Source organism: Lytechinus variegatus, chromosome 15 (genome assembly GCF_018143015.1).
Source record: "Lytechinus variegatus isolate NC3 chromosome 15, Lvar_3.0, whole genome shotgun sequence".
NCBI lineage: Eukaryota > Metazoa > Echinodermata > Echinoidea > Temnopleuroida > Toxopneustidae > Lytechinus > Lytechinus variegatus.
In genome coordinates this window covers 14,342,110-14,359,461 of record NC_054754.1, presented here as the reverse complement: position 1 = coordinate 14,359,461, position 17,352 = coordinate 14,342,110, and the positions used below count along the sequence as shown (strand labels likewise).

The following is a 17,352-nucleotide window of genomic DNA, read 5'->3' as shown; positions in this document are numbered from 1 at the left end:
AGTACATTTCACAAGGGAATTGTTCGTGAGATCCACGGTTTCTGTAGGACCATGCACAACCTTTAATATCCTTATCACACTGCTCAACCTTGCTGGATCTTGTTCAATGAAGTGAGCCCTCTAGTGACTACATGTACATTTTGTACGTGGTTCAGAGTCAAATTCCGGCATTCAGGTTTCAGTCCGTGGTGGTCCACAATCTCCATTCGGATGTTTACAAGTTATTGTGTATGCACTCCAGCTTTGATCAGGTGACTATGGGATTTGGTCAGCTTCTTTGGACGTTCTCCAGGTGTGTTTCTTGACAACTTGGACAAACAGTATCAGTCAGGTAGGATTTAGAATGATTGAGTGTCTTTCATGCTGTCTGAAGACGTTTGCAAGGTTATGGTCTAATTTTGAAAATCAAGTTTCTTGATCAAGTCGTTGATCTACTCTTTGTACTTAATGTACATGTACATGAGACTATTGATGGATCAGTCTTCTTGTATAGACTTGGAAGAATTGAAATGTTAGGTAGGATTTAAGTTGATGCCTACATGTACCTGCCTGGTATCTAATGACATAGGGGGGGAGGGTCCTGTCCCCCTTAAATTTGAGGTGGGGGAGGCCCCCAAAATTTCTGTTGATAACCTTTTTTTTTTGCCTGTCCAATTTTTAACCTGTGCCCATCCCAAAATTTCAGGGGGGACCCCCCTAAATTTTTTGGCTTCTGCCGCCAATGTCTAATGATGGTGTCACTACCTGGTCTTATGCCTGATATTATTTATCATTAGGTCAAGTTCCTTGATCAAGTCGTGGTTATACCATGAATGCATTTTGTCATTAATATAAATTGTAATCTCATTCATATGAATCTAAAAAGAAATCACCAATTCTTAGGTCTCATTTCAACTTAGGCATATATGTTGACTTGTTGCTGGTTCATCTCTTGACTGAACTATTGTTCATTTTCATCTTCACACCTAGTAATACTGTGTACTGTTTCTTTTGCAGGGTTTTATTTTTCGCGAATTGCTGATCAGCCGCAAATTTAACAACACTAGAAAATATTGACATATTTAGTAATCAGTGCCAATGTCCCCGACATCAAAGCTTTGCTATTGCAAACATCCTGTGTGGTTAAAAATTGAGATATGCAGCTATATATGTACAAAAAATAAGGTTGAGAAAACTAAAGTTTAGTAATTCAAAAAGTTAGCTAGAATTTCACTTTTTTATTTCTCAAACAAAACCAGAGCCTAAATTATTTCCTAACACACATTTTTTTACAGGGACATATTTATGTACAGCAGACACGTCAGCATGGGGGCTTTTAGGAATATATTTTTGCACAGGTTTTGCACTATTTTTGCTTCTATGAAATGCCATGGAAGTGTTTGGTACATCTTCCGATCGTAAATTCAACAACCTGCGAAAATTTCGGAACCTTGTGATTTGCTTATACAGTATCATCCAACCATAGTATATACATGTGCGTCCAAAAAAAACTATACACTTTTGAAATGGCCGCTAAATAAAAAATGTAGCACTTTGGGGGAAAAGACTTATAGATTTGGAAAGCCAATAAAGTCAACTTTCAAATGACACCAAAAAGTTGGAAAATTATTCATGCTTGAGCGAGCACTGCCCACTGAAACAGAGGGTATGCAAATTAGGGTGGGCTGGAATTAGCCTTCCAATTTCTTTCAGATGTTTTGTTTGGTACTTGCAAAGTTGAAGGTTATTTGGTGAGTTAAAGATCAGATGTTATCAATTTGTTGTTTGTGAAAATTTCATACGTTATTAAATTGAAATTTAATGCATGAGTGATCATGAATTGCAATTTTTAGCGCAGCTTTATCATGTGGATCATGTGGATCTTAACAATGTGTTCATGACAGTCAGGAGAAGAGGGGGTAATATGACTTAGGTAGGTGAAGTAAGTTGATGGGCTTAAGGTCAACAGAACATTTAGCAACCCTCCCTCCATCTCTACCCCCTCCCCCCCACTTCTCTCCTCCTGGGAGACTAAGCTTGGCTAGGCTGGGCAGGAATTAGCCATACAGTTTTTTGAGAGGTTAGTCCTTTGGAACTTACAAAGCTAAGGGTGTTCTGCTATTCATGAGTGAGATAAGTTTTGGTTTTAATAGGCAAATTTCATGAATTACTCAATTGAAATGTACTGCATGAGTGAAAAGGAATGCAATTTTAGTGTAGCATATTCATCTTCTGGACATCAGAAGTGTGTTCATGAGAGTCAGAGTAACGTGATGGTACATGTACCTGTTACAAGCAAGAGGGCGAGGTATGCTAAGACTTGGTTAAAAGGGCATTCCTCTTCCTTTTGCCGTTTTACAAATTAAAAGTCATAGGTACCCTCTCCTCTTCACCTCCATTTTCCAGCCCCCCCCCCTCTCTCTGTCTCATCTCCCGGATTGTATAGCCTTTTCAAAACTTAACTGCCAAGTGACCGGTGGCTGATGGTCAGTTTGAATGATTGCCCAAAAAAATTAATGATTATGATGATTAATGAAATAATAAATTGGAAAAAAATGAATGTTTTATTGATCATATTGCATATTAAATGAGTTAATTTACTGATAAATTGTTGATTGAATGATTGATAGGAAAAAGTTGATGCCCTAATTCAGAATTAATCATTAAACCAACATTCTGCTCTGGACTTCACGCGTACATAAGAATAGCCATCAGTCTCTCAACAGGAGGGGAGGGTGGGAAAGAGGGAGGGGGCGGGGCTGAATGTTCTGTTGACCCTTATTCCATCAACCTAATTCTCCCACTTAAGCCCTATCTCACCCCCTATTCTCCCGACTGGCCGACTCCCATGAACACATTGCTGAGATCGTCATGATAAAGTTGAAATGCTGCCCCAAAAGAGATCCAAATGATAAAGCTGAAATGCTGCTCCAAAAGTGTAATTTGTGTTCACTCATGCATAAAAGTTCAATTTAATAACTTAAAAAATTTGCTTAAGCTATCAAAACTGATCAAGGTTGATCATTAATTTATCACAACGCCCTTAACTTTGTAAGTTCGAAATGATTTGCCTCTCAACAACTGAAATAAATTGGAAGGCTAATTCCAGCCCACCCTAATTTTCATACCCTTTGTTTCAGTGGGCAGTGCTCTCTCAAGCATTAATATTTTTCCAACTTTTTGGTGTCATTTGAAAGTTGACTTCATTGGCTATCCATATATGAGAGTCTTTTTCTCCAAAGTGCTAGATTTTTTATTTGGCGGCCATTTCAAAAGTGTATAGTTTTTTTTGGGACGCGCTGTACATGTATGCACAAACTAAAATTTTGCAGGGGATTCTGTTTTGCTGATTGGACTTTGCAATCTACAATTCGGTACTTTCACTGAATTTCATCTCAGTTTCCTTGTACAGTTGTGAATGTCATTGCAAGAAAATGAAATTCTTATTTTCTAGGTAAAGCCCACTACCAGGAATTCATTGTATCTCCATGGTTCAACTCATTGCTTTCCCAGTACTTAATTGGGTGCCACATCAATGCTGTTTATGGGCTGAATTATGGGTGGAGAAAATGGAAATATTAAAATATTGTAGATTTATTGTTGATGTTATTGATGATGAAGGCACTTTGTAAATTTCATTGTATTGGCATGTCCACGAAGTTCATCTTGTGTTATTAACCTTGAAATATGAATGAAGTATCAGTGAAATATTTCTAAAGTGCTTAACTTAACCATAAATTGATTCATATATTAGTGGGGTAGTGGGGAACAAAATTGTAGATTTTTTTTTTAATTTGGTATTTTGTTTTTCGTGTTGTGTGATGTTGGAAATGATGCTAATCGATAAGAAGTTGGGGAATTCTTTGCCTGATCAAACCTTTAAGATGTGGGAAGTTAATATCATCACAAATATCATCCTCCTATATTTCCTGCAAAGCACACCATGAGATGGGGTCACTCTCACCTCAAGAAAGTACAATGTTAATAAAAACTTTCTGCCCTTATAAAAAAAATCCTAACCATTTTCCATGCTGTGAGCCAAGTTCATACCCAGCATCTCATATAAGGTGGCACCTGTTGAGGACAAGAAGGACATTAGCCCTGTCTTCATGTGTATGATTTAAATAACCACTTGCATCTGAAGAGGTGATGAGGTTTAGATTCAAAACGACACTAGCTTTGTAAAGTACATGCACTTCTCACTTTCTTTTTAAACCATACATGGGTTGGTTGTAATGCCATCTTGTATTTTTTTTAATGCTCAAAGAAATGTTTATAAAGTAGATAGGTGTTGTGTTTTCTGTGTAGCCATTATGTGAATATTTTTCAGCCAACTTGTAGAAGAGCACACTTAAATTAAGTTTTATGAAATGATTATATTTGGAATGAAGTCCTTCTACCAGCCAGGTGATGTCCATTATTCTTGAGTTTGGCCCTTTTCTAACTGGTATCGTAATAACTTTATGGTTATGTAAAAAGATTTTACTCTAATTATAAATGACTATTTTGGTTTAATTGAAGACATGTTGAACATGAAGTAAACAAACAAAATAAATACAAGATATATTTCATCTACATGTAGACTATGCCATCTGAATGATTAAAGAGAAATTCCAGTAGTTGCAGTAAACACTGATTTCATGAGAAAGTCTCTAAAACAAGGCTTAATTGTCAGTATATCATTGAGGATCTAGATCTGGAACAGTTACATTAACTGAACTTTGTGAAATCTTAAAATCTACGCTGAAAAATGTTCACACCGAAGATCCCCAACACAGATAAGCGCACGTGGGACAATGTATAATTATTGCTTAGAGCGTCAGGCCTGACGCTCTACCCGAATCCTGTGCTTATTTGCTGATTTCTCAGCAATTACACAATTTCTTTCAGAATCCGTTGGCACATGCGTTTTATTTATACAAACAGACACTTTGGTGGTCATTTCATTGGAATCTGTACAAACTCATTTTTATATCGTTACCAAAACTAGCATTTACCTTTAATTCAAGATTCTGTTATGACTTACCATGTGGAGAAGTTCTGAAAAAATATCCATCTGAAAAGTATATCATTTTTCAATGACATATTTCACATTAACTTGATATACTCTGCTGAACTTCTAGAAATTCAGATGGTTGTGTAATTAGAGGGAGAAGAACTGATCCATCTTTAAAGGTCAAACTTAATGAGGCCTAGAACTTGTATTAAAAGACTAGGTGAGTGGGAAGATATGGTTGGCTAGGAGAGGGTGGGGGGGGTGATGAATAGAGGGATGGAGAGGGGGGGGGGGGGGTGGGAGGAGGAAGAGGTGTTAGAATATTGCTATGTGTTGATGGACATGTATGAAACTGGCTGAAGTGATTTTTTTTCTGACTTGACAGGGAAAGGGTATATTGAGAGCTTGATGAAGGTGAAAAATATTGTTTTATCATGTTGACGTTTGGTCTAGCTGGTCATCTAAGTAGTAATGAGTTGACCAAACTTGAACAACCGAATATGTGCTGTTGTGTTTAATATCTGTGTGATAATTTAGATTTTTACAAAAATAAGAAGGGGTCGGAAAGAAAACAGGAAATGGGGGTGGGGGCATCGAGAGTAAGTAAAAAGTAAAGCGTAAATGCCTATTGGTCTTTGTTTTTATGGATGAAGCTTTATGAAAGTGTGTTTAATTTCTCTGTTTGCACTTCTGTGGGATAATATGGACCTTTTGGATAGTTATTGATAAGGTAAAAGAATGAGGAGAAATACAAAAAATTTGGGTTGATAAGGTAAATGGAGAAACATCCTAAAACTTCGAAGAGAAATAAACAGATTTCTCTGTCACTATGCCCTTCATATTTAAATATTATTTTCATGCTTGAATTCTATTTATAAATATTTTTATTTACCTGTCAACCTCAAGTGCAAATGAATAGTATTGATGTACCGGTTGGATGTCAAAGAATAAAGGGGTTTGTGGTCAATATGGTGTATTTATGTTGCAGATTATATCCAAAACAAGGAAATATTTACTGTCATCTATTACCATGAAGGCCGTTGGAAAAAACAAATGGATATTATGGCCATGTACCTTTATTTAGATCCGGTCAGTTTTCTGGGATTCCCCTCGACCCATACCTAGTCAAAGTTGATGTAATACTCTAAAAAATGGAATGTTAAATCAACATTTTGAAAGGTTGGAGGAGTGACAACATTTTCTAAATGTTGCATTTACCACTTTAAATGGTTCTACCCAACACTTAAAATGTTGGATTTAGCTTTATACAAAGTTGGATGTAACATTTGGAAAAGGTTGTCACTCCTCCAACCTTTTAAATGTTGATTTAACATTCAATTTTTTAGAGTGTAATAGTTCAGAAGAAGTTATCATGTCAGAGGTGGTGCAACATCAGGCTCGGACAAAGAAGAAAAAAAAAACCCTCTCGGTGCCCCTCCACTTTCTTTGTATGAGCCTGACGTTACGCTGTCTCTGTATCATGTAGTGAAGGATAGGTAAATCCCAACGCCTTTTAATTAGGTTTTATTTGAAAGGTGGTGGTTTGAACTTGCACCAGATGGCAACATTTGACCCAAGTTTTTAGGGGGCCCAAGAAACCTCAAGTTCCAACTTGCTGTCATTTTAAGAAGGTCAAGTACACAGTTCCATTCAGGGTCCTAGTGGGTGTTTCATAAAGCTGATTGTAAGTTAAGAGTGACTCTAAGAACAACAGGTGATCCTTTCTTGTGGAAATGGTATATTCCTTGGCGATGGGCGCGAAGAAAGGTTCACCAGTCGTTCTTAAAATCATTCTTAACTTACATGTATGAACAGCTTAATGAAATGGCCCCCTGGTAGAATGAAAATCAAGACCACTTTGGACATGTTTCAATTCATGGAGCTTGTACTCGCCAGCTATGGTGTACTATCAGATTGGTTGCACATTGATGCTTCAGTCACACTGGTCAAACCGACCCCAGGCCAACCAAGCTGTTGCATTATTACCAATGACATTCCATCAGTTGGATTGGTGTCAGTTTCAGTGGTGTGACTGGTCACACTGGATCATTCTGCAGGAGGAGACAAGAGAGTACATGTATATTCAGTTTGTTCCACTGTATTGTATCCAATGCATTAAACCACGGAGGTAAAACTTCTGTCTCCATGATTAAAAGTGTGTTGAACTTGGCCACATCAAAGAGTGATGAATAGCAGCAAATGTCAACAACAGCTGATACTACAAATGGGTAGTGCTATTAAAATGAATTGAATCTTGTTGGAAGTAAATATGATTTCCACTATGAAAAAATATCCTATCTTCACGTAGCAATTGTTTAAGGTGGTGTTGCTACAAACACAAATATTCAAGTTGCGTTTTTGCTGGAATATCCTGTACCTTGGCTTGAAATAGGGTTAGGGTTATCAAGCAAAGGGCTGAGTTCCTTGCATTTACTTAACATTATTGAATATATGTATTGAAAGACAAGATAGCATAACATGCATTTTATATTTTTTGTTTGTATAAAACCAGCTACTGAAAGATAGCATGGGCTGAAAATTTCAGGATGTAGGCATAATCTTTGTACTGCTTTTTGATATATGCAGCCAGTAATTTTTGTAAAAAAGTGTTCAAAGGGCCTTCATTTATAATAAACATAAAAATATCACTGAGACAGGGCAGTATTAATGTCCTCAACTTCAAGTCTGCAATTCAAGTATTCTCAAAGAATTTAGTTGTGATATGTGAATGTAAAATGATACATGTATAAGCCCAACATATTCACATTATTGTACCCATACAGAAGCTTCATATATGAATTTGAATCAGATGCTACCCAAACCCAGTACGGCAGTACCCAATATACAACTGAATACTATCAATAAGACAATACAATGCTAAATAGGATACGTTGTTTAATTGAAATCAGTAAGAGATGGACTTCCTGCTGCCATAGGAAAGTGAGATAGGAAGCCAGGAACACCCTCCACGTCCGCTGAAGTTCTCGAGCAGGAAGTATAGCCTAAAACAGAGAAGAAAGTTTGAGATGAAGCTATATATCCTATCGCTTTCCACGAAACTGTTTATGTGGGTGCTTCGGACAGAATGTTTGTTTTTAGTTACTAATTTTTTGATCGCGTGCGTTCAAATGTTTCATATAAGATGGCATGGTGATTATAGCAAGAAAAACTTTTGGTTTTCACTTTTTATTTATCTCATATTGTTTTCAAAATTTTTAATAAATTGTCCATGTGGTATTCAAAGAATCTCTTTTAATTCATTAGAGTTAGATTATCAATATGAAGAAACAGATTAAAATCAAAACTAAGAAAAACTGGAACGTTGATTGCAAATTACCCAAACTAAACTTTTAACCAGAATTTACGACTGAAAGAAAGGGAGAAAAAAAGCATGATAAAGTAATATAATGTAATAATGATCTCCTGATTCAGTATACAAAGTTGATGGATCAAACATAGAATCTCATTAAAAAAATCTGTATGTTTAATCTTGAATCTGTGATATTAGTCTGACATTTTTTAAATATTGCATTTTACTTTATATACAATGTATCTATTTGAATATAGAGTAAAACAAAATAATAAAATATAATATAATTTGGACATTGGTTCTGAATAATTATCTCATTTTATGACCAACCTGAAGGTTATTTTTAATTCAGATTTGAAGCATAAATAATTCTTGTCCAGTAACAGATAATGAATAATAATGAATTTCCTGTTCAAAATGAATTCCACAATTTGCCAACTTTGTCTTTCCGTTTCGTTTCTTTCCACCGGAAGTTAATCCTTTCATGATCGCTGCAATATGCATTAATCAAAGTTTGATGTACTTTATGAATGATATCATTCTTTATGAAGAAGTATATGAATTATGACGTTTATATCACTTTATTTGGAGAAACAATGTGACCTTTTATTTTCTTTCGCTTTTAATATTAAACATGTACGTGCATGATCCATGTAAACTCTACATTAGGTGTCTAGGTGACTTTCAACAGAATTTTAGAAGATCATAATTGTATATTTTAACACTTCATTTTATGGTAGTCATATAGATAAGTACAGTGATATCACTATTCTATTGAACTATGGATGTAAATTAATATACTGGAATAATCATGGGTTATCCATGAACTAAATATATTTGATATTAAGTATGTTTAGTCTGTGATATAACATTTTTTAGAGATGAATAATATTTATGATATGATATCTCTTGATAAGGAGAAATGTTGTATTTACTTTTTCATTCTTGAAAGCAGAGGAATTAACTTGAGCAGTAAGCCTATGCATGGTCGGTGAGATACCTAGAACATTACATTTTCACATTCAAAGGAATTTTAATTGGATCATAATGTATATTATTATGGTATTACTTTATTTGGAGAAATGGGCCAGCCACTGACATCATCCGGTTCCATTTTGAGTTCCACACACACAATAATAATTAGTCATAAATTTCATATTTCCTTCTTACTCATTTCAGGCTCTAAAAATACAATTGGTGCTTTATTCGCCAACTTATCACTTTGCGATGAAACGTGTGATCAGTCACAATGATTTCTGCTGAAATAAACTTTGTACTTGTGTGATGATAAAAAAGAGGAAGACCCGTGTGAAAGATACTTCATTAATTCAGTAATTACATATCTTGTTGAAATAATTATCATTGATTTTAATTATAATTATGAGCATACATGTAATTAGTCAAGTACAAAGACATTGCAAAAAAAAAAAATTGCTGCAGTGCTCCCCCTACTTTACTTTTTATATACTACATACTTCTTACTACTGCTATATCTTTCCCTTTTAATTTCTTACTAGCAGGCCTACCTACTATGTTATAGTTTCTAGTTAATACTTATGATTACTTCTTTACCACTTACTAATTACTACTTTCGATTTACTCCTTAATACTGATTGCAGTTCTTACTACTGGTATCACTAGTCTATTGTTACAATATTTCTGCCACAACTATAAAACAAAAACAAAAAACAAATTGTGAGTTGTTTCTAGTGCAAGCAGTATAATCATTTTTTTTTATTTTGTGTACATCATTGACATTAAAGAGGTGTTACAATATTTACTGCAAAGAGAAATGGGGGGTTGGGATGAGAGTGGGGTTTAATCAAGTGGCCTTTTGTGGCATCCGAAACCATGAAAGCAGTATTAATTTGACAAAGTTCTCTTTACAAAGGAGTTCACATAACTGCTTGATCAACCCATTAATTTCCAGTTTAATTCTTGGCATTCATCATCAAACATCCTCCCAGCTCTATTTCAGAACCAGTTCACAATCACCAAGGGAATACCGCACACACTCAGACTCTAACTAATCTTTCGTAATTGCATTGATTTGAGGCTGGTTCAGCAACGGCCGACCCACCGCGGAAGCTACGTCGATTCCTCCTCTCCTTGCAGACACACGACAGACAGCTCTCTCACCGCTCGGCATTTCTTTGACGTCTCAGGAAACAGTCATAAGTCTCCTGTCTGTGGCTGTTAGCCTCCCTAGCTGATCTATAAGTGGGAGAGGAATTTTACATTTATAGCTATATGGGGTATACCTCAGGATTAATGTTCTTGGTGATTAGGCAGGTGTATTAATGAGGGAATCGTTGCTCGCATTTCTTCATTCGAGAATTAAAAGGTCTGTGTACTAATGTGCTCGAAATCACAGGATGTCATTTTGTGGTGTTTGAAGTGAACTTTCTGAATATTGCCGAGTTAACAGTGAAAGGTGATCAAGGTATTGGTATATACCAGTATATTGAATCGTTTCAAGTTAAAACACATCTAGTTTATAATACATTGATGATGAGTATAGACTTTATCTCAAATTTTAATAATCATTTTGTACATATGTCAGTAGAGAGAACAAGCATCTATTGTCGTCTTGATCCATTTATCTGGTATTGCAAATCTAGTGAAGACTTCTACTTGTTTACTCATACAGGTTCTTTGAATAAATCGTTTCTGGGACTTTCTATCAATTCATTCTTTTTCAGTATTTCTAAACCACTCCGAGTAAAACATGTACCAATATTCTAAATTTAAAAAATAGTCAATACTTAAAAGTTTTGTTACATGGCCTACTTTACTGTTTTGGCTGCATTGCAATGGCCTACTTAATTTGGATAAATTACCCTGAACCAGTTATGCGAGATAACATAGCAATGAATAAAAATATATTTTTGAATACTTTCTGTACTTCAGTCAAGTGCGAAACCTCAATGCAATATTCAGGGCCTTTGTGTACACGTATTGTGACGAAATAGGCAATATAGAAATGCACAATTGTGTGGGCTAGTTGTGCTATTGAACTTTGTCACAGACAGTGAATTTGCTTTGGGTGGGTGAGCATGTGACAGATTTTTGTTCAATCACACAGACTTCCAGTCATTTCCTGTCGATCGTTTATAGTTCTGCACTGAATCTGTTCATGATATCATTGTGAAGTCACTGAAGTGCATTTTCACTTGGACTCTTCTGCATCCCAGACACTTTTCTTCAGCATTTAATATTACAGTGTAGTGACTTGATGAATGGCAACAAAATAGTGATTGAAATTATCAATATGATAGTTTTGGGAGGATAAGTTGGAATTAGTATGATCAACGGCATTCAATTGAAATAGGCTACACTGTTTTTGTTTTATCACTCAGAAAGGGAAGTTTGCTATACGCTCATACAGGTATGATCATTTTATTTGTACCGTTAATCGTATTTTAATTGCAGAGCTTTAGGAGAAAATTCTGTTACAGGATAGGAAACAAGTTTTATTGTGATTCAAGGGATCATGTAACGCATTCTTTATACAGATGATGTGACATTGCATTGCACCTGTTTGTTGCATTATTGCATCACATTCGCTTCTCGTAGAAGCCTCGTACTTATACAGTTACAATATAGGAATTGGCTTCCCAAACTTATCTTCCAGATGAGTAGCTTAGGCTCTACTCAGAGCACAACTTGTATGGTTACAGAGAATTGAATATGAACATGAAGAACTGTAGGTGAATGTTTTTTCGCCAAGCCCTACAGCCCACTACACCTTCATGCTTTTGCATTGCACTGTGCAGCGGATCATAGCACAAGTTTGTTTACACTTATGATATCTCAGATTCGTCACACAATTCATAGAAGTACACTGTAGTATGGTCTGAACCTACATGTATATCATACTACTTGACACTATTTTTAATCATGGCAGCGGATTGTGATTGCGCTCCTGTTGTTGCCTGTTTACATTTATGATTAATCAAACAAGGTTGACCCATGTAGGTGAGGTTTACTTGTGACGTACAGCCACAGAGGGCTTTGGTCCTGATCGCTTGCTGAATCACGATCTGTTTTTGAACGGCATACCATTCATAGGGTACCACTCTTTGGGGCAGCCAATCGTCCAAAGCACCGTCAGTGTCACTGGTGCAGGATTGTAACAGGAGCCTATTGGTGACGTTTGTGGAAGTGAGCAGGAGAGAGTTTGTGTACGAGATGCCTGTCAGGATTAAAGGGACATATCAACTTTGTTGAGAGACTGCTAGTTTCTTAATGTGAGGACATTGCACTTGCTTGCTTTTATGGACAGTTAGAAGCTGGAAGTGATCTGATATTTGGTGGCCTAGATGTACAAACTAATTATTTGTTTGTAAGTTTTGGGACATGAATATTTGTTGGAGAATGAAAATGAATTGCTAAAGTTTCTTTTTTCATTTGCTATTCCAGAGAACTTTACATGGTGCAGTTAGGCCTATGTGTTTTGTTCATATAACCCTTTAACTTATATGCGTGTTGTTATTTTTGCATTGGAATCCTTATTTGAAAGTTAATGGGAGAGATTATGTCAGATCTTAAGAAAACATTTTGAAGAGGAATGTAGTTACATTATTGTACAAGAAAACATTTTGAAGAGGAAGGTAGTTATGTACAAGATTTCTTTATTCAAGTTAAATCTTGGTTGGCTAAATACTAGTAACAGGACAAAGGAAATGAGGAGTTTATGTGATTTAAAATTGTGTGTGGTGAAAGATTTTGAAAGGAAATCAATTCCTTTCTTTTGTACATAATTTTCCCTTCTGTTTTTATAACTTCCTTGTTAAAAACATGTGATGATTCATAAGTACAAACAATGTCAACTGTTCTGGATCTTCTGAATCTACATTCGGATATTCCTTTGAGGATTGCACTTCAGGGAAAACATTTTACTCTCAACATTTTGCTAATAATACTTCTTTGTATGGCATATGGATATATTGGTAGCATTTATGATGATAAATGTTTACACTGATGATCAGACATTTCATTAGTTGCCCTGTGAAGTTGGCAAAAACAATGTATGATGCACCAATAGAATGTGCGAAGCCAAGAATGACACAACGTCTGGCAGTGATACCACGTCTGGCAATGGTACCACGTATTGTCTACAAAGATTGGAAAGGATTCAACAAATTATTATGGACTTCATACTGTGGCAATTTATAGATAGTGCATGCAAGTGGGTGTGTGTTGTAATTCAACCATTTCCTTGTGTTATTCTGGTCAAATATTAACTGGCTGTCAAGTTTAATACAGGTAACAAAGACGCAACCGGTGTAAAAGAGTAACTTCTGTTTGCGTGAGCTCTTCATAATTTATGTTCTGTATTTTGCATCATTTCAATGTTTGATCTATTGCAACTCTTTGTTAACAAGTGTGTAGGAGTGGGTTCTTTATATATTGTGAGTGCAATATATCTTGTGATGTATTTTATTTGATGTTGGCTTTTTGAATAAAATATGCCCATGCTTTGATAACAACCTACATTGTACAGGGCAACAAAACATTGTTTCCTTAATATAAAGTACTTAAACTCTGATTTCTCTACATTAGAAATTGATATTGAAGTGAGTGATTAGCCATGATATGATTTTAAAGTGAATCTGACAGAATCAGAAATTGATCAGAAATTTTCTGATCAATGATTCAAATATATTTCATCTTAGTTTGGACTTCAAGTCTGATGAGATTTATTTCTAATCCGAGAAATGTTTAGAGTGCATGTGTTGCATACATCCTTCATGTATATAATCACCACAGATATATATCTGTCAATATGATTATTTCCTTATTTGGTTTTAAAATATTAGTCTAGTCTATATTTTGTATGATGTTGAGACACCTTAAACCAACTTCCTTTTCTCCTTTTTCCCTCCTGCATCTTCTTCACAGATAAATATAAATTCAACACCCTTCCGCTACCTCGGAAGAACCGGAATAAACATCGGAATAGCGGTTCATCAGATTCCCCGAGTGAGCGTGTGACCCGTAAGAAGAGCTTCGTCGACATGGCGAAGAGGAAAATGAGTCGTGGGACGAAGGAAACGGTACTGCCGCAGCCCGAGACCCCGAAGAAAGTCGGTGTTGATAAGGTAAAGGTCACCTTCTTTGAAATTGTTATAATGTTATAACATGTCCTCTTTGTAAGGACTTTATAAACATAAGTAATGTGCCGGTAGTTGCATTAGTCCTCTGTCACGCATACATAAACTATCTTCACCAAACAAATTTTGGTATAATAATGATACTGATTATGGTGAAGTCAATTTATATGGCGCATACTAAAAACTTCTGTGGGTTTAACTGAAAAAGGGACCAACATTACCATGAATGGTCCTCAACGAAAAAAAAAAATTATTTTTGTGTAAAGGCCTGGTCACACCGCCCGAGCGTTGTTTGAGCGGTCGTGGAGCGGAGAGAAAAAATCATCACCGCTCGCTTTTTTAAAATTTTTTCCCCAAATGTTGTGAGCAATATTTGACTCTCTTTCCCTTACGCTCCATGACCACTCCAACAACGCTCGGGCAGTGTGACCAGGCTTTAAGAGTTTCAGTCTTTGAATCCCCCTCCCCTTCAAGCAACCAGACACTTGCATCAACACATGACCCTCTTTCTCAGCGGGTCTCTACATAATGCGAGTCTGATACAATGAAGATTCTTGAAGGGTCATCGTCACACCAGTATAGAGGTCTCCCTCGTTGTGTTGTATTGTACATGCCATGTCAGTCTATCTCCATAGACTCCCATTACATGTATCAAACTCAATGAGGTAGAAGCGATATCATTATTCAGAAGTTAAACAAATATTGTGCCAGTTGGACCCGAAAGTTCAATGTTCGTTCCGAGGTTATCGCTTTCTTGTTTCAAAGGGCCAAGTTTGTTTGAATGTTCTGACTGCAATATTTATATAAGGAAGTGTGAGAAGTTGCATAAGGTTTTTAGAAAAAAAGGGTTTTGTTGTGTATGAGTGTTTTCCTAATGGTTCTTCAACTTTCAAGTCATACTGTACAAACAATTCTTTCCCTTATGGCAGTCGTACAGCGAGTAAAAAACAGCCGTTTTATTCATTTTTATTTAAAAAATGTTAAAATGGTTGCTTTCGACTCCCGTACAGCCGCTGTAGGGGAAATTATGTGACTGAGGTTTTACATGTAGATGCAAACTATCTTGTTCTTTGAATTGGGGCTTAGATTTTCCTACGTGTATGTTCAGCTCCATGGAGTTTATGTATAGTTTTTGGTGCCAGTTTGTGGCTGGCATGTTGATAAGTTAATTCTTCCTGTTTCTATTTCTGATTCTGGAAACAAAACTTCTTTGAGGTGTGAGGAATTCTCTGTGACTTTTTCTTTGAAAAGAAAAATATTTGTTGCTGATGGTCAGTAAGGTCAGTGATGCAAAACAACATATTTCTTCAGTTAACCTTCAAGCTATACTTGAGTGCTTTCTGTGAACAGATAATGAGTGCATAAAGATATTCACCGTTTTTTTTTCTCTCCACTTTAAAGGGAAGGAACATACCATCAGGCCCCAAGGATAATAATAACAGTTTTAATTTTCATATTGTTATCACATTTAAAGAAGTTTGTAGAAATAATCTCATTTCTGATGAGCTTTTACAAATTTTCATTTGATTTCTTATGAGAAAGATTATGCATTAAATTATCTTCATTGGAGTATATTTTCATCCGATAGATGCGCCGGCCTGCGTTGTTTAGTTGAAGGTCAGGATGTAACTTACACAGATAGTACAAATGCTTCAGATTCCTCTTGTAACCGGCTTCTCTCTACAACAGAACACTTCGGCGAATCCTGGCTCATAGAATGTATTTTTGGAAAGTAGATTTATATAGGTACATGGAGAACATGGGGAAATCCATCACACTGTTTTTCTATGAATGCAATTCCTTGTTTGATCAGAGCATGTGATACGGAAGCACTGGATTCAAGCAAATATCATGAGAAGTGACATAATCATCACCAAGCAACACAAAGGAAAAATTGAGAATAATAAAGAAATTATATCTGGAGCAACCCCCCCCCCTCCCGATGAGAAGGCCTTACTGTCTCGGCCTACTACATTTTCATAGAATTATACTCCATTCCTGTAGATGTATGATTTTTTTTATAAAAACACTATTAATATCGGCTGGGTCATTGTTAATTGGTCATTGTGATACTGACAATTAAATTCGCTTAGCTCAAATGCAGTAGTGCTTCTTTCTGATGAAATTAAGAGAAAGTTGAAGCCCATGTAGCTGATAATCATGATCTATTATTTGAAGAGAAAATGTGATTTGTTCCAGTTTACATGTACAATAGAAGAATGAATTAATTCTATTTATTCCCTGGACATGAAAAAATCACTTCTTGTTTTTCACTTCAATGAAGGGTTGATACATAATCTGCTGAGCTCGAACGACTCATGTTACAGGTAATTTTCTACACATCCACATGGAATGTTTACATGGGAGAAGTTTGGATTGATTGTCGCTTCCTTGGAGCAAACCATATTAATGTCATGGATTGATCTGTACACAGTTGATCAGGCCATGTCATGTTGCAGATCATGTCAATGCTAGAACATTCAGCTGGTTCAATTATCACATTATAACTAAAAGACCTTCATTGTTTTGCCAAATGTTATAACCCCTTTCCCATCAAGATTTTGGACAGCCCATTAAAGCTTGATGTGAATAATTCTGGACAGGGAAGATGCATTTCAGGTATAAACTCAGGGCCAGGATACACCTACAGTTAAACTTTGGTGGAAAAGGATGAAGATACCTAATTGCTACTGAATGAAATTGCAGACACATGCAGTACCTATATTGAATCATGTATAGCTTTTAATCGGAAGGATGGGAGTATCCGATCCATGACCTGGTAAATTCCTGAATTCATGCATGTTCTTTTCAATTTTTTTGAACCAGCAAAGAGACTCCAACTGAGGAATGGAAGTTTGCTGTTAAAGTGTCAACCAGAGTAGGCCCGTTTTGAAAGTCCATTTTTGATGCACGTGTACACGGCGTGTTTTTCGGTCGTGTACACGTGTACA

At 36.0% G+C, this 17,352-nt stretch overlaps 1 protein-coding gene across 2 annotated transcripts in view; it reads left to right on the top strand.

Annotated features, from left to right (window-relative positions):
- Positions 1-219: 219 nt before the first annotated feature.
- LOC121429166 (rap guanine nucleotide exchange factor 1-like) overlaps positions 220-17,352 on the top strand; it is a 43,690-nt gene continuing 26,557 nt past the window's right edge. The window contains exons 1-2 of one of the 2 annotated variants that reach the window (XM_041626101.1): positions 220-331; positions 14,190-14,389. In XM_041626101.1, the coding sequence (XP_041482035.1) occupies positions 14,306-14,389 (84 nt within the window). In that variant the 5' untranslated portion in view covers positions 220-331; positions 14,190-14,305. Of the gene's footprint in view, positions 332-11,325; positions 11,674-14,189; positions 14,390-17,352 lie in introns of those variants that run through there. The other variant, XM_041626102.1, reaches the window with a different exon arrangement.